General features: G+C 43.1%; 1 protein-coding gene across 3 annotated transcripts in view; it reads left to right on the forward strand.

Annotated features, from left to right (window-relative positions):
* Positions 1-18,452, forward strand: part of CPNE8 (copine 8) — a 587,797-nt gene that overhangs the window by 437,097 nt on the left and 132,248 nt on the right. For all 3 annotated transcript variants that reach the window (XM_029615275.1, XM_029615273.1, XM_029615272.1), the window contains exon 15: positions 549-730. In XM_029615275.1, coding sequence (XP_029471135.1) covers positions 549-730 — 182 coding nt within the window. The remainder of the gene's footprint in view (positions 1-548; positions 731-18,452) is intronic.

Here is an 18,452-nt window from a genome sequence, read left to right on the forward strand (position 1 = left end):
GGGAAGCACACGCCGGCAGCCGGCCAGCGCACGTAAATTACTTCTGCTCCTGAGGAGCAGCAAGTAATAAAACAAAAAAATTAAGGCCAGGTAGGTGAGCTTTAGGGAGTGGGGAGGAGAGGGAAAGGGGAAGGAAGGTTAGGCAAGGGGTTAGGGAAGTTCCTTCCCAGTCTGTTCTTTAATTGGAGTGTACTGGGAGGGAACTGGGGAAGGCCCAATTCCGTTGCCGCGTGAAAATTGCGAAAGTCCCCCCCCCCCTTGCGCACCACCCGCACAAACGCACGCAGATTGTAAAATCCGGCACACGTGTGCGCGGCCACACGATTTTATAACATGTGCACGTGCACATTATAAAATCTATCCCTTAATGATTACGTCATGTGTTTTTATACTAAACTGCTCTAAAATTACCTCACAGATCATTGTACTACAGTCAAATGTGTATATTGTCATTCTTAGATTTTTATGTAAATTAATGGCATGGTTTAACTGAAATACATTCAGTCGTTATAGACATGCAGTTTGCCTATTTTTTTATATTCCAACAGGTAATCCTGCACAACCGACTTCTCTTCACTATATGCACCCTTACCAACCGAATGCCTATGCACTGGCACTGAAGGCAGTGGGAGAAATTATTCAGGACTATGATAGTGACAAAATGTTTCCAGCTTTAGGTTTTGGAGCTAAACTACCACCAGACGGAAGAGTGTGTCATGAATTTGCTTTGGTAGGAAAATGTGCATAAATTCTAAATGATTATTTCTCACTATCAAGCAAATTTTCAAAGGAGTTGCATGTGTAAATGTAACATACTAATGGAGCAATTTTCAAAAGCCATTTGTCCGCATTTAAGGGCACTTAACGCGGTTAAAACCTATTGGCAATTCAATGGCATATATTGTAGCAAGTTTTACGTATATAAATGCTTTTGAAAATAACGTGCTATGTTTATACATTTGACAAACATTATGACTTCTGCTGTTTTACCTCTGGTGAGCTCCCACAAAGAAAGATTCACTACATGAAGTTCTCCCACCATACCTTATAATGTTATTTTTTCCTAAATTCACTGCACTACCATCTCTGCATTACAGCTTCCCCAGTTCTACAGTACTGCCATCAAATATAGTTTAATTCTAAGGCACATTCTAAAGTGGAAACTTCTGTGCTTTTTTTAGTTTTGCATCTTATACTAATAATAATGAATAATGAAGAAAGAAATGTCTTATTCCAAGCCTTAGATTTGTTTTTTCCCTGAGCTGGGTAAGCAATTGAATTTAAATAAAAGTTACAAATCTAAAAGGTCCAGTCACAAAAGGGTGATAAATTTTACTGATCTCATACAGCTTTAAAGTCTATATTGGACTTTAAAGCTGTTATGAGATGGGCAGGGCAAGTTTCAGAAGATTTTACCCAGGTAACCAAGAGTAAATGTGTGCCTGAAAAGTGCCTCCTTCCCTAGGTAGATGTATGTACCCGTGCTGGTTCACAGTGCAATTACTTTCACCCATGCTGAAAAGGATGGGGCAAGGTAAGGGCAAAGGTGACCAAAAGTGCACAGTGATTTTATTTTCAAATACCCATTTATGGTTGAAGGTGTGGATTTTGTGACATTGCACCTATTTCAGAGCAGGGGCAAAATCTGTGGGTATTAAAGTGTTTGTGGCACCAGTCATCTACATTTTCAAAGGGAAACCCAGTGGGTAGTTTCCCTTTGAAAATGTGCTTGTAGGCCAGTGGTAGAAGATCTGCAAGCACAGACACCATTGCCCATAAGTGAAAACTTTGGCTGGCAAGCACCATTTCTAAGCTGCGCTGTTCAGGCTGCAGCAGAGACTTCTCACTTCCCCAGCTCTCTTCTGCTACCCAATTGCTGTGTAGGGCATGCTGAGGTGCAGTGCCCCAGGAAGCTGAACTCTTCCTGAACCTGAGCCTTTGTCTATGTTCCAAGTCTCCAGAGACTTCGTCCTAAGTTCCAAGAGTCTTCGTCCCAAGTTCCAAGAGTCTTCCAAGTCTTTGTCCGAGTTCCATGTCATGCTGTGTCCTGTCCTCCGCTTCATCTGTTCTGGCGCACAAGCTGTTCCCAAGCAGCAGGTTCAAAAGAGCTATCGAGTGCCCGGAGGGCTACCACAGAGACCAGCATTGTGTTATTGAGTCTCACTCTGTGCGTACAGGCTCAGCGGAGGCCTGAGTATGCCTTGTTCCTAGTTTTAAGCTATGTTCCAAGTTCCAAGCTACATTCCAAGTTACATTCCAAGTTCCAAACTACGCTCCAAGTTCCAAGCCTAGCCCATGCCTGAATCACTCGCCTCCCATTGTGCCTAGCTTGGAACCTCGCCCTGAGGTTGCACCATGGTTCAAGGGCTCACTCTCTCCCAAGCAAGCGACTGCATTCCCCGCGCTCGCAACAAAGTGCTCTAATCCTCCCCCTTCCAAGCAAGTTGCTTGCAATGGAAGTTACATCTTAAAGCTTAAATAAGTAGCAGCAATACATGTGGGCTGTCTTCACTGGCAGAGTTCCTTCCCTTGCTACCACTGCTTCCCTTGCTGCTGCCACCACTACTGCTAGGAACTTCCTTCACCTGCTGCTGCTCCAAGCTGCAGGAGCTGCCTTTATTGCTGCTGCCACTTCCAGAGCTGCATTGGCTCTGCTGCTGTTGCCCTCAATAATGGGGTTTGGGGAAGAGACACCAATAGGATAGATAAGTGGATGATGATGATGGATGGAGGAATAGGGAGTAGGGAATAGGGGCTGTCTGGATGAGAGCAAAAGGAAGAGGAGGGGTAGGAGGGGAGACAGCAAAAGGAGGGGCAGGGAAAAGGAAGAGCAAGGGGGTTGGAGAAGGGGAGAGGTAAAAGAGAGTTGCTAAAGAGAGAGGAGGGGGAAGGGACTGGGGAAAAGAACAAGGGTGGGAAGATAATGAGGGGCTGAGTGGAAAGGATGGGGCTGGGGCAACAGCAATAGGGAATGAGGATGGGGAGAAAATGGGCTGAAGGTAGTAGAGGAGGATGGGGAAAATTAGGTAGGGTGCTGAAGGGGGGAAGGGGCTATTAGTAGGAGAGTGAAAGGAGAGGACTTTTCTCCTGCCACCAGTGCCTTCCACTCTGCCACCAGCCCCTTCCCCCTGCTCCCAGCTCTCTTCTCCATTTCAGCACTTAGTCTTTCTTCGCCTTTCAGCCTTTTCTCTCTCTTCCTGTTCTCACCTCCTCTTGCTCATGAACCCTGTCTTCTCCTCCTTAGCCCCCTTCTCTCTCCCACCCTTTCTCTTTCTCCTTGCTCACTCCTCCTCCTCTCCCTTAGGCTTACCTCCTCTTCCCCCTTCTTTCTCCAGCTCTTCTCCTCCTCTTGCTCTCTCTGTCCCTGCTCCCACACCTCCCCCTCATCTTGCTCTCTCTCGCTCTTGTGGAGGTGTGGATGGTATTATGTAGGGGCCACAGAGCCTTCATCATTTTTATTGTAAGGGGTAGGTCTCTCTTCTCTCCCCTCAACTGCCTCCTCTTTTTTCCTGCCCCCATTCCTTCCTTTCCCACTGTTCCTAGTCCTCTCCTCTCACCCCTTCAGCAGTCCACCTCTGTCTCCCCATCCCCTTCTACACCTTTCCTCTGTTTCCATCCCTTGCTCTTGCCCCCGCTTGTCTTATTTTTCTCACCCCCCCTTCTTTCCCTACCCTTGTTATCTCCCCCTGCCCACACCTCCTCATTGTTATAATAATAATCTATTATAAGTTATATGGTTTATAAACAGAGGTTGGAATCGGGATGGTTTGCATGCCCCCCACCAAAGAATTTTACTAACTGTATAAAATGAAATACTAACCTCGATGAATTAATTTACTTTTAATTTATTATTTAAAATGATTTTTAATTTTTTCATTGATAAGCAGGCTGAATTAGCCATTACATGTGGGTGACGCCTTCTGGTGGTACAGAACGGACTTGTCACTTCTTAGTAGAGATTTGAGTTGCCTTGTGGCCATCTTCAGTTATTTTTTGTCCGAGCACAGCAAGGACGTATACTCAATCTCTCCAGATATTTTTTTCAAAATTCTTCTCTTTTCAATTTTTCTACTTTTTGTTGCTTTGCTGCACTACAGTACTCACAGCAGCACTCTTCGGTGCTACAAAAAAATAAAGGACTTTTTCAACCTCAAAATGGCTGGTAAGAAAAGCCACAGTGAGTGGATTCAAGAACTGCATCCATGATAAGGTGATATTCCTTACCGAAGGCTATCCTTGCTTCTCTCTAGACCATGCCCGGGCAAACTGTTATTGCCTATAGACAGATGTCCTGCGTTCATAACGCTCTGTGGCATATAGAAACCATGTAAGTCCCTCAGAATCCATAGTAGATTCTCCTCCCACAGTGCAACATTGTCTGCCTTGCTGAGACGTGAGTTCATCAGGAGCTTTTCAAGGACTCCCCCATCAGCCAAAATTAAAATCATGGTATGATCATCCTGTATCGAACTGAAGCCTGCATCAAAGAAATATGTCAGCATCTGTACTGTTGGTGCAAGGCACATGGGCGCACAGTGCACCGATGCCAATACACTCAACACAGGGAGTCTCAATGCCAGTGCACGGTTCACCAATGCATGCACCCGATGCACAGGAAGCATTGATGCAAAGGAAACTTTGATGCACTAAATACAGAGGAACCTTCAATACACAGGAAGCATCTATGCACACAAGGAAGCTTGCTAACACACACAAGATGTGTATGGAAAGCAAGTGGGAAGAACACAGTAAGCTCACAGGCATGTGCAATAAGTGCACCAATAGTGCACAGGAAGCATGTCAATTCACAGCACAAAAACAAGTGTGCTTGCCCAATCAAAGCCAATCGCTTCCATTATCTTCTGCTCCACCAGTCCCTAACCTACAGAGTATATCCTCTCATCCAGCACAAATGGAGGCAGATTTCTAAAAAAAAAAATTTTTTAAATGACATCACTAGAACATAAGTGATGACTAGAACACATTCAGCCAGTGTTCTCTACCTCCAGCCGTTGGATGGGAGTTTGAAGTTTTAGCTCTTGTTACTGAAAAGAAAGATTTATTATTTTATTCTTTCAGCACTTTTACTATTGTCAGTGTGCTTCAGATTGTGGCCATGCTCCTGCGGACTGTTCTCTTGCAGTGAGACGAGCCCTAGAGACTAGTTTATTTACTCCTTGCTGTTTGGCAAAGTAAGGAAGTGTAGTCTGTACTCTCTAAATCAGCCAATTTTGGGGATTTAAATTTAGTTACCTGCTTTCAGCAGAGAATTCTTGTGCTTGTCACAGCTGAGAGCTGAATGGGGTTTTTTCCCTCTATGTCTGAGAAGGCCTGTCATTGCAATGGTTGCGGGGCAAAGTGCAATTCCGCTGAAGGAACAGTATGCTCTCTGTGCCGCAGTAAATCAGAAACACCTGAGTTGTGCTCTTCGGTGTCATGGTGCTTGATGTGGCTGTGAAGCAAAAGCGCTTGTCTAAGGCAGCTTTGGTTTCAGGGGAGCGGTCAGCGGTAGCCATTCTAATGGCTGCCTCGGATGCAGCAGCCATTTTGATTGACACACTGGGAGCATCGTTGTCAAGGGGAGTTTCTTTTTTAAGCCAGGCTTCTCCCAAATGACTTCCTGGTCTTGATTTCTTGTCTGATTCAAAGCAGGAATCCCCTGGAACTAGTGCTGGAGTATTTTCTCCTGAATTTTTTAAGTTTTTACATCAGGCTTTTCATGCCTTACAGGGGAGTGATCTTTCTGAGCCTAGCCATACTGATTTGTCTGCTGAGACTTTTAGATCTCAAAAAAGGAAAACAACAGATCCTGATGAGTCCGAATCTTTTTCTGTAGATCTGGACTCTCCTCCTTATTTTAGGATGGATGATGAGAAAGGAGGGAACATTGTTGAATCTTTAGAGGAAGGTGAGATTAATTCAGCAGAGAATGATGAAGAACAGATCAGACTATTGCATAAGGAGGAAATGTCTGCTTTACTGTCGCAGGTTATTGATGCTTTGGGTCTCGAGGAGGATAAATTTGAAGAGGCTCCAGGCTGGAATCCAGTCCTTAGGGGTACTCGCAGATCTGCCTCTGCTTTTCCGCTCCATCTGAAAATTGAGGCTATGATTATGTCTGAGTGGGATTCTCCAGAGGCTGGTTATAGACACCTGAGAATTTTTAATAAATTGTACCCATTGCCCTCTGAGGTATTGGATCGTCTTTTTCAACAGCCTAAGGTAGACGCGACAGTTGCTGCTGTTGCTAGGAAGACTACTATTCCTGTGGAAGGAGGTGCTTTCCTTTGTGATGCTCAGGATAGAAAGTTAGAGGCAGTACTTAAGAATCTCTTTGCTTCAGGTTCTTTGGTTCTGCAGGGAGCAGTTTGTACAAATTATGTTTCCAGATCTCTGCTTTGGTGGATTCAGCAGATGTCTGAGGTTTCTAGTTTAGCGAAACTAGAATTGGCTACAACATATATTTCTTATGCTTTATATGACATCAGAATTATGGCTAGATCTTTGGTACTTTCCGTGGGAGCTAGAAGGCTTCTTTGGTTAAGAAATTGTTTGGCTGATTCTTTATCAAAGGCTAGACCTTCTTGTTTACCTTTTAGAGGTAAATATGTATTTGGAAAAGAACTGGATCGTTTAATGAGAAATTTAGGAGACTCAAAGGCTCAAAACTTACCTGAGGATAAAGTTAAACCTAGTTTCCATCTTTATAGAAGCTGTAGTCAGTTTTTGGAAGCCAAGAAGTATAGACCTGACAAACGTGTTATGCCTCAGTCTTCAAGAGATAAGAGAAAATCTCAATCCTTTCGCGGAGCAAGAAAGCCAAGGGGAGAGATGGCCCACTCCACTGGCGGATCAAATAATGCACAATGAAGTCAGGAAGATTCATTTTCCAGGAGAATCTATAGGGGGCAGGGTACAGGCCTTTCTTGAAGAATGGATCCACATTACTTCAGATCAATGGGTATTAGACATAATAAAATATGGTTATGCCCCACAATTAAAAAGGTGTATAAGGGCTCATTTTGTAATCTCTCCTGCCCATTTTCCCGCAAAAATTGCTGCAGTTCTCGAAACTTTAAACAATTTGATTCAATTACAGGCAATTCGCCCAGTTCCAATATTAGAACATCAAAAGGGGCATTATTCAATTTATTTTGTGATCCCAAAAAAGGATGGCTCTTTCAGACCTATTTTAGATCTAAAAGGGGTAAATCAAAATATATATATCCCTCGATTCCATATGGAATCTCTTCGCATGGTCATAGATTCAGTACGCAAGGGATAGTTTTTATCATCCCTAGATTTGAAAAAGGTCTATTATCATATTCTAATGAAACAAGAATTCCAGAAATGTCTTTGTTTTTGTGTAATTGGCCAACATTTTCAATTTGTCGCCCTTCCTTTTAGATTATCAACAGCACCAAGAACCTTTACAAAGGTGATGGTGGTAGTAGCTGCCTTTTTAAGAAAGAAAGGAATTTTAATTCATCGGTATTTGGACGATTGGTTAATAAGGGCCAAATCTTATTCTGAAGGGATAGTTTCGACAGAGAAAGTGGTCTCTTTACTTCAGAGGCTAGGTTGGGTGATCAATTTTTCAAAAAGCCATTTACAGCCCATCTAGAAGTTGGAATATATGGGGGCAGTGTTCGACTCAAAAGCCAGCATGGTTTATCAAAGAAAAGAATTTTAAAGCTTTGTACCCAGATAAAGGAATTTTCTATACAACGAGCCCCAACTGTGTGGCATTACATTCAGGTTTTAGGTCTAATGGCATCAACTCTAGAGTTAGTGCCTTGGGCGAGAGCACACAAGAAGCCCCTGCAGATTTCGCTACTGATGGGAACCTCAAACTCAGGATTATCAGCTACGGCTTCCTTTGTCCAAAGGGGTTAGTGCAACTTTAAGATTGTGGATTCAGTTGTAGAAATTGAAAAAGGGAATGCCTCTAGAAACTCCATTTTGGGAGCTTTTGACAATGGATGCCAGTTTGGCAGGTTGGGGGGCTCATTACAAGAATCATTACACACAAAGACTCTGGAGTCAGGAAGAGGAAAAGTGGTCAATAAATTGTTTAGAAACCAGGGCTGTCAGTTTGGCTCTTCTGTATTTTCAGCCTCATCTTCAGGGGAAAGTGGTAAAGGTATTATGCGACAATGCAACAGCAGAGGCATATATAAACAAACAGGGAGGAACTCACAGTCATAGTGTGTTGGAGGAGACAAATCTGTTGTTTGCTTGGGCCACGAGTCACCTTTTAGATTTGACAGCACAACACATAGCAGGTCAGAGCAATGTCCAAGCAGATTATTTAAGTCGGAACATAATAGATCCAGGAGAATGGGAGTTAAACCAGGATGTCTGTTTACAAATAGTTCAGAGATGGGGCACACATCTAATAGATATAAAGGCGTCCAATCAAAACAAAAAGGTAAAAAGATTTTTCAATCATCACAGAGAATTGAACAGCGAAGGAATAGATACATTTCAACAGACTTGGAGGGGGTACAATCTCTTATATCTTTTTCCTCCATGGCCTTTAATAGCTCGAGTTTTGAGGAAGATAGAGAAAGAAAGGTATTGGTGGTGCTGGTTGCATCCGATTGGCCAAGAAGACCGTGATATGCAGATTTAATGAGACTTCTGGTGGACCAACCTTTTCTTCTCCCTCAAATGAAGGGTCTTCTACATCAGGGTCCTATAGAAATGGAGGATCCAACTCCATTCTGGCTTACGGCTTGGCTATTGAAAGGAAAAGATTAGCAAATAGAGGCTATAAGCACTCAGTCATTAGTACAATGTTACATTCAAGGAAAAGATCCACTTCTCTTTCTTATATAAGAGTTTGGCATCTATTTGAGAATTTTTGCTTGAAAAGGGGATTATCACCATGGAAGTCGCAGAGAGGAGATATTCTCTCTTTTTTGCAAGGTGGTTTGGACAAAGGTTTATCTTTAAATTCTTTGAAGGTGCAAGTTGCGGCCATTTCATCTTTTCGTGGAAAGGTTAATGGTAGCTTAATTTCTTCTCATACAGATGTTGGTCGTTTCTTATGTGGTGTGAAGCATTTTCATCCTCCGGTAAAACCAGTTTTTCCTCTTTGGAGTTTAAATATAGCTTTACAAGCATTAACTGGTTCACCTTTTGAGCCTTTTGTAGACTCTACAGTTAAGGATTTAACACTTAAGACAGTCTTTTTAGTTGCTATTACCTCCGCAAGGTGAATTTCGGAATTGCAGGCTTTATCTGTGCAATCTCCATGTTTGCACTTTACAAAGAACTTTGTTATTTTGAGACCAGTCCCTTCTTTTCTACCAAAAGTTGTGTCTTCATTTCATTTCAATCAACATATTGTTTTACCTTCTTTTAATAAGAAAGAGTGTAAGAAAGATCTACAGTCTTTAAGATATTTGGATGTTAGGAGTTGTTTAAAACATTTTCTTGAGAGAAAAGGGTTTTTCTGAAAGTCAGAAAGGCTGTTTATTCTTTTTTGTGGTCCACGAAAGGGAGGAGCAGCTTCGAAGACTTAGTTGCTAGATGGTTAAAGAATACTATTTCTTCAGTTACATGCTGAAGGGTAAATTGGTTCCTAATATGATTAAGGCTCATTCATTAAGAGCACAAGAGTCTTACTGGGCTGAAAGATGTTTTGTAAGTCCATTAGAAATATGTAAAGCGGCAACATGGATGGCCATGAGAACATTTGCAAAGCATTATAGGTTGGATCTTCTCGCTAGACAATATGCCAATTTTGGTTCATCTTCCTTAAAAGTGGGATTGTTATCCACCCACCCTTAAATGAGCTTTGGTATTTCCCATAGGTTCGGGACTGGTGGAGCAGAAGGTAATGGAAGGAGAAATTAAGTCTTATCTGTTAATTTCCTTTCCTTTACTTCTGCTACACCAGTCCAGACCCCCGCCCTATATATTTGAGAATAAGATTTCTAATCAGTTAATTTTGAGTGTTTCATTTTTACTGTTGGTTACATTTGGGCATGGTTTCCTACAAATAGCATTGCTGATATTCATTTTATTTGTTGTTAAATTTTTTTTTCCAGCTTTTCGGCTGCAGCACTGTAGGTTTAAATTTAAATTTGCTATGTTTTCACAATATTTCTTTTGTTTGTTATATATAGCTTTGACAATAGTAAACTGGTTGAATGTGTTCTATGTCATTTAAAAAATTTTTTTACAACTCTGCCTCCATTTGCGCTGGATGAGAAGATATACTCCTTAGGTTCTGGACTGGTGTAGCAGAGGTAAAGGAAAGGAAATTAACAGGTAAGACATAATTTCTCCTTTGATGTAACTAAAGCATACTTCACCAAAGAATCCTCTCTCTGCACTCCATTAAAGATCCCAGTTCCGGTATGCTTCATACTGTTGCTGCCTCCTCCAAAAAAAAACAAAACAAAAAAACCTTCTATTGAGGTATGGGACCCTGTCCTTGGCCCTGAATAGAATGTTCCACCACTTACACCAGGTCAGAGGACAGGTCAGTCGCTCAACCAAATTGCAGGTCTAGTGATAAATTTCTATACCATTGTATTTAAAGAGATGGAGGGAATAATCTAGTGGCTCTTCACCAGCGTTGCTGCAGCGATACCTCAGACTGGAGTCCTAATATCTCCCAGTGGGGTGAACACATCATCACAATCCTTGTTAAGTAGTTCTTCCCACTGAATGACAACAGACTCAGGTTGCTCAGAGCTGGTTGACTGGAGTTTTTCTTTTCCTCTCTGATACAACCAGTACAGCCCCAGTTCATCCTTGGGGTCCTGGGTTAGTAAATCCTCACATTCACAAAATTTATTTATTTATTATTTTAAAATATTTTCACCCACACATTTCAGCTAGATTTTCATGGTGATTTACAAGCATTTCAGACATAAAATATATAACAATAAAAATATTATAGATTGGACACCTGGCATATTCAAAGTTCATGGAAAAGGTGGGAATATCGCTTAGCATTGAATACCCCTGTTTAGAAGTCTTTGGGTCCTTCAAGCTGTCAGACTCATCGGCTCTCCCAGTCCACAACTTTCTAAACTAGTTGTAGATAAGAATGTGGGAAATACGTATCTTTGGTGTTCCTAAACCTAGGAAGCTGAATCTCAAATACAGAACCCAAATATTTCCGGGGGTTGGAGATATCCAACTGCCTTGCGTCTGTCCTGAAAAAGGCTGGTAGACAATTTTGCCAAGAAAGTGTTCCAAAGCCCCATGCTTACTGCCTAGTTTTCTATGCACCAGTTCTGTATGGTGCAATATCTTCACAAGTTGTTTTCTGCAACCTCTGAAAGGATGGTCTTATTACAGCCAATTTTAAAAGCAGAAGAGTGCATTCATTACCTTCTTTGTTCTGTCTATAAGTTTTTTTTTATTCCATTTTCACGCCAAGATGAGGTCCATAGAAGGTTATCACACTGGTTTCGCTGACAAATTCAATCTAACCCTCTCGAGGGCTCCCAACCACCTTCTACACTTACAAGCAATCATGCTTTCACAGGAGTCCATATTGACTTTTTCAGCAGTACAGATTATCGCCTCTTCCAGACCAACATCAGCAATCATTTCCAGTCAGACCCCGGTAAGGTAAGTGTCATCAGCCTAAGACTGCAGAGCATAAATCCAGCCCCAGTTTTTATCCCTCTGAAATCCATTCCAGTGGGGAATGGAATCCAAATCTTCTTAGAGGTGTGGCAGCAGATAACCAAGGAGTTCTAGATCATCCAAATTATGAAGTCTGGTAACTGTTCGCTTTTATTCCAGTACATCCCCTCCCTCCACACTGCTCAAATCTTAATCCACATCTATCTCACTTGAAGCAGTTTTGCCGAGAAGTGCAATCACTTCTTCACTAATGAATGATAGAATCACTCCCTGCATCCTAGCATAGATGGGGTTTCTACTCCTAATGTTTCCTCATCTTGAAGAAATCAGGAGAATTGAAGCCTATTCTAGATCTCAGACCCTTGAGCAAACTTCAAGAGGACTTCAAAATTAATTCTCTCACATCCAAAAGCAGGAACAGATCTATGCTCTCAATCTGAGGGATGTAGGTGCTCATATAAAATAAATAAAATAAATAAATAAATATACCAATCCATCCTTCCCATTGTTGCTGCTTTCAATTCAAGGTGAATGTTTCCCACTACCAGTACAAAGTACTACAGTTGCCTTCCTGGCAGCTCTGAAAGTCTTTACCAAATGCCTTGAAGTATTAGCTGCACACCTGCATTGCCAGAGGATTCAAGTTTTTCCTATACCTGGATGACTGGCTAATCACAATGAGCTCTCAAGAAAAAGCATTGTTTTTCCCTACACATCTTCCTCAAAGTTTGTTTGTTTTTTCCCATCAATTTCGAAAAGTCAAATCTACCACTTGCTTGGAAAATGAAATCCATTGGAGCATGGATAGCCTTGCTGCCAGAGAAAACATTTCTGGTGATGGATCAAATGTATACTATGATATTGCTCATATTCAAACTACTGACCTCTCAGTATGCAACAGCCAGAGCATTTCTTGATGCATCAGGTCATATGACAGTGACCATTATACATGGTCCCGCTGACCCGCCTTTATATCCATTATCTATATTGTGGTCCTCACTCTCAATGGGATCAACTGATCCAACCATCATGAACCATAATCCAGGTTTCCAAGGCATGAGTTACACTAATGGCAAAAATCCTGCATGCTTCATGAAGCAGCACCACTTTGCACTCTTCCTTATTATGTCTCTGTAGCAATGGATACCTCCTCAAAAGGAGGGGGTGCTCACATAGGATCTTTCTGATCCCAGGACACTGTGTCTTATGAGAAAAGCCACTGTCAGATCAATCTATCAATGTTCACACATCGTTTTCAAGGGAAGAGCATTTTAATTCAAACGGCCTATCAAATTGCAATGTTTTATGTCAGCAAACAGGAAGGTACAGTATTATGGCCTCTCTGCAAGGAAGAATTTAAAATTGAGCATGTGAAACCAGATATTGGCATGTCCTACAAGCCACCTATCTTCCAGGAATAGCCAACATGCTGGCAGATCACCTCAGCAGAGTATTCTGACTGCACAAATGGTCTTTCTGACAATCAACAGCCAATGAACTAGTCGACTTAGGGGGTCGGTTGTCGATTGGCCTATTTGCATTGAAGCAGAACAGAAAACTAGATCACCTTTCCTCAGGTGTACCCAGCAATCTCACACTGATTCAGGATGCTTTTTTCCTCAATCGAGGGACAAGCCTCAAAGGTGTTTTACACCATTAGCACTCATAGCGAAGGCAGTGCAGACGCTGCTGTAATACTATGCTCGCTTGATTCATATAACTCCAGCAAGGCCCCGCCCCATTCCACACACACAGTTAAGAGTTATGCATTTATATTTTACATGAAAAATATCAAAGTACAATATTCTGAGGTAAAAATATCACTTACATTATATTTACATACACTGCTGTGATGCCAACCAGAAATCCCTGCAAAAAAGACACTTGGGACTCATATGGTATTAGGCCTAATGTTATGTGTGTTAGGTGTGGGCTTGACCCTCTGAAACCCCTAAAATGCTACTACACTTCCTATTAGAAGCATACCTCACCTCAGTCACACATGCAGAGTATAAGCAGACCCTCACCAAATACAGAATAGAGCAACCATAAAGTAGAAATACAAATGCGCAGACAAAAACTGAACTGGAAACCGCAAGAAGCCAGTCACTCTTTGCAGTGCAACAATGAAAAAACAGAACCATCACCATTCCTTAGACATCAAACAATAAAATAAAGAAATAAAGTAAATACGTAATCATAATACTAAAAACATACTGATATTTTTTAAAAAATGAATAAAAGATCAAAAAATTAAAAACTCATATACAAGTTTTTTTAAATGTCCCAAACACCAATAAAATATTTCAGAACAGCAGTAGACCTCAAAATAAACTGAAAAGAATTTTAAAAATTCACACGCTCCATACCTTGGAACTTTGATTTCCAGTCACCCTGCAATTGTCATGGATTTGTGGGAGAGGGATGCACAAACTTTCTACTCTCTTTCTTATATATATATATATATACACACACACACAAGCTCATACACACATACACTGCCTCTCAGACAAACCCACAGGCATCTCCAGCTCTTCTTTTGTTGGGATTTACCAGCCGCATCAGGCCCTCATCTTCATTTCAGCTGCTGGCAGCTTGGAATCCATCTGTTACACCTTTTCTCCCTCTCTCTCACACACCACAAACAAACTCCCATTTACACCCACACATCACAGGCAGGCACATATTCTCACACAGACCCCAGGAAGGCACCCATTCATTCTCTCACACACACCCCCCTAGGCAGACTGCCATTCATACACATGCACACACTGAAGGCAAACCCCCTCTCTTTCTTTTTCCAGCAGCCTTGGAGCCTCTCCAGTTCCTCTGCTGCTCCTGTCACTGCTACCGTGTGGATATTGGGGAGGTGCCGATCACTGCTATTGGCACTGAAGACCATTTTTCTGCCGCCTCTGTGCAGGCCCCAAGGTATTAAAAATTAGCAGGGCTTCCAGTTCCTCCATGCTGGTCTCGTTCGTTTCAGGATCGGCCTAGAGAAAGCGCTACTCTTGCACATTCCTAAAGATAACATATGCCAATCACTACAAATTCAAAAATGATTTAAAAAAAATTTTTTTTTACCTTATCTTAGTTTTCTGATTGGTTAGTCACAAGCTTTTTTTTTCACTTTCCCTTTCTTGGACTTTTGCCTATTCCTTTTACAGAGTCTTTTTTTTTTTTTTCTGTTTCTTCTCTATCCACCTGGCTTCTATCTTCTTCCCTCCTTCCCTCAAATACACACTCAGGTTCTCATTCTCACACGCTGTCTCTCTCTCTCTTTCATATACACTGGCACAGGCTCTCATTCTCACATGCAATCTCATGTACACACACACAGCTCTCTAAAATGCTCTCTCTTTCAAATGCTATCTCTCTCACACAGGCTCTCATTTTCACGTGCTGTCTCACACAAACACACAGGCTCTATCACTCTCACATGCTGTCTCACACACACACAAATGCTCTCTCATACAGACTCTCACTATCACACACAGGGGCAGATTTTCAAAGGCTATGCGCGTAACATACGTGCGTAACCCGTATGTCCCGGGGCTTTCGAAAATGGGCAGATTGGGGGCAGGGCCGGGGCGGGGCAGCAGTCCGGGGGCGGGGGTGTGGCAGCGGTACAGGGGTGGTCATGGGGGCGGGGCCGGGTACGTTCAAAGTCCTCCGGCACAGCGGCTGTGCTGAAGGTTCGCGTGCCGGCAGCCGTCCGGCGTGCGCAAGTTACGCCTGCCTCGGGCAGGCGTAACTCGCCGAAATAAGGTAAGGGGGGATTTAGGTAGGGCTGGGGGGTGGGTTAGATAGGGGAAGGGAGAGAAAGGTGGGGGGAGGTGAAAAAAGTTCCCTCCGAGGCCACTCCAATTTCGGAGTGGCCTTGGAGGGATCGGGGAAAGCCATAGGGGCTCCCCTCGGGCTCGGCGCACGCAAGGTGCACAAGTGTGTACCCCCTTGCGCGTGCTGACCCCAGATTTTATAACATGCACGCATGTTATAAAATCGGGCATAGATTTGTGCGCGCCGGGTTGCGCGCACAAATCTACGCCCGCGCATACGTTTTAAAATCTGGCCCACAGTCTCTCACACACACTCAGTCTCTCAACTCACTTTCATACACACACACACACACACTTTACAGGGCCTCAGCCTCTCTCTCACCTCTGGGCCTCCACTTCTCGGGCTGCCACAAGGTGGAATCTATGGTGGTCCTGTTGCCAGGTTCTCCTCTTCTTAGGCTGCCATGAGGTGGGATTCGTGGTAGCCCTGTTGCTGGGTCTCCTCTTCTTGGGCCACCGCAAGGTGGGATCTGCGGTGGCCCTGTTGCTGGGCCTCCTCTTCTCGGGCCGCCACATGGTGGGATCCCACCTTGCGGTGGCCTTGACATAAATGCTGCTCCTCTTCTGCAGTGACCAATGCTCTGCCTCCTTCCTTCCTGCGCAGCTCCGGCAACATTTTTCTTCCAGGGCCATGCAGGCAGGAAAGAGGAGGAGCATCTGGACATGACATTTTCTTCTGCCGCCCATAGACTTGATCCCACCGGCAGTAGAAGAGGAGGCCCGTGGTGCCGCTGGTGAGAACAGGTCCATCAGCAGCAACACGGGTCTCTCCCTGCTCCCGACACCGCCCCACTGGGTGTGCTACACTGTGCAATTGGACGGTTTGCAGACCCGGGGGCACCGGGCCTGATAATGACTATTGTAATTCTTCTTGCTGTCTACGAATATCACCACTTATGGTGAGCATCCATGCTTTATAGGATTTTAGTCACAGATTTTTAACCCAAATTAATAATGTATTACAAAAGTATATTAAGTATATAAATACTTTTTATCTAGAACTAAATCAGAAAAGAAAAACTATAAGCTGCTTTTCCCATAGAAAATAACTTTTAGGGGTCTTTATAGCAACTGGTATTTTTTCGTTTTAGTTACAGTTTTTATTTGGTGCCTTACACAAATATAGAATGAGGGTTAATATGGCACCATGAGCAGTTGGTGGCTGGCCAGAGAACAGACTCAGTCTGGACTCTGGCTGTTTTCTCATAAGATTTTTATTAATCACAGAAAAATGTAACAAAGTCAGCTCTGCTTACCTTAGCAGTTCTCAGAACAGAAGAGTGTGATATTGGCCTTCCCTAGACTCCTTCTCTTACCTGGGACACCTTGTTCCCCCTGGGCCTAGCTTATCTCCTGTTAAGCTGACCACCCTTCCTGTCTGTGGCTTAATGTGGTCCAGGCTAAATACCGGTACCTATCACCAGGTTTTTGAGGAGGATCTAATATACACTCCTTCACAGGTACACAGTAAAAAAAGATCATGAGCCAAGAGAAAAGTTATTGAGAGTCCAATAAGTATATTTGAAGAGATGGGTTTTCAATTATGACCAGAAATTTGCCAAAGAAGAATCCTCTTAGGCATCTAAAAGAAGTTTATTCCTATGAAATAATGCTTTCAAAGAGAAAGCACAAAAGCAGGAAGCAGCTCTTTAGCACATGGGATGGGGTTAGTGTGCAAGTCAGAGAGAGATGGATTGGTGTAACAGATGAACAGAAAGATAGTGTATAGCAAGAACATAGAATCATAAGAAAGTGAAAACAGGAAACTTATAAATTGCTCATTATTTAACGGGGAGCAGTTCCCCTGGTTTCCTGCGGCAGATTTTTCAAGAATATGCAGCAAGAATTAGCAACCTCTGGCAAAATTTTCAAGATTCTTCCAACAATTAGGTGGTAAATTTACATAATTTTGCATATATTTGCGTGTTGAAATGAATTATTTACGCTTTACAAAAATAATCATTTTCTGACATTATATATCCAGTTAGTATAATTAGTTCTTTGTTAGAGGAAAAGGGATCTTAGTGATTGAGGCTGGAGAAGAAGTAGGGAAAGGGGTCTGGGAATGGGAAGAGAGGAGATCTCAGAAGAGGGACATGAAGAAGGAATCTCAGGCAGGAGGTGCAGAGGGTTAAGGGTGGAAGATTCAGGGAGGTTTAGGAAAAGAAATGAGAGGGAGGGAGGGAAGAGGCGTCAGGGATGAGTAGTTTGAAAGAAAGGAAGAATTAGGGATAGGGTAGAAGAGAAGAAGGGAAATTGAAGATGGGGTACAACTTCTCTATCACAACCCCATCCCTTTTTTCACACAGCCCCCCATGTCTTCTTTCCTTTATCCTTCCAGCCTATCCCATTTCACACAACTCCCCATCACACCCCTATCCCCTTTCCCTTATTCCTCCAACCTCTACTGATTTATAGAACTCCTTCCATCACCTTTCCCTTATCTCCTCCCAACTCTCCTGCTTCACCAACCTTCACCTACCTTACCTCCTTGCAGCCAGCTTCTTTAACAACTCTTCAGCCCAAATGGTGCTGATCAGGCCAGAAAGAGGAGGAGAGTGGCAGTATGTTGGGGTGCATCCTCCCTCTACTGCCTGGGCCCAACTGCTACTTTCAACTGAGGGACACTATTCAACTATTGTTGAAAGCAGTAATCAGGCCCAGCTGACAGGGGACGTGGCCCCACATGTTGACGATCTCCTGACAGGGGATGTGGCCCCACATGTTGACACTCTCCTCCTCACCATGTAATGACTGTGGTGAGGTGAGGGAGGGAGAAAGAAAGAACCAGAAAGGGGTTTAGCAGCGGTCTCCTGCAGCAATTCCACTATAACCAGCAAATTCCACAGGAAGGGGAAGATTTTGCAGTCCTTCCCATGTCTGTAGAATTGTGGTAGACCAAGGGTCATGACAGGGAGTCAGTAGAGTAAGAAGAGAGTAGTGTGGTATTGGTGAGCAAGATGGCCGCTGCGTGAGGTCGATCGGAGGAATGCTCTC

Source organism: Rhinatrema bivittatum, chromosome 9 (genome assembly GCF_901001135.1).
Source record: "Rhinatrema bivittatum chromosome 9, aRhiBiv1.1, whole genome shotgun sequence".
NCBI classification, from domain to species: Eukaryota; Metazoa; Chordata; class Amphibia; order Gymnophiona; family Rhinatrematidae; genus Rhinatrema; species Rhinatrema bivittatum.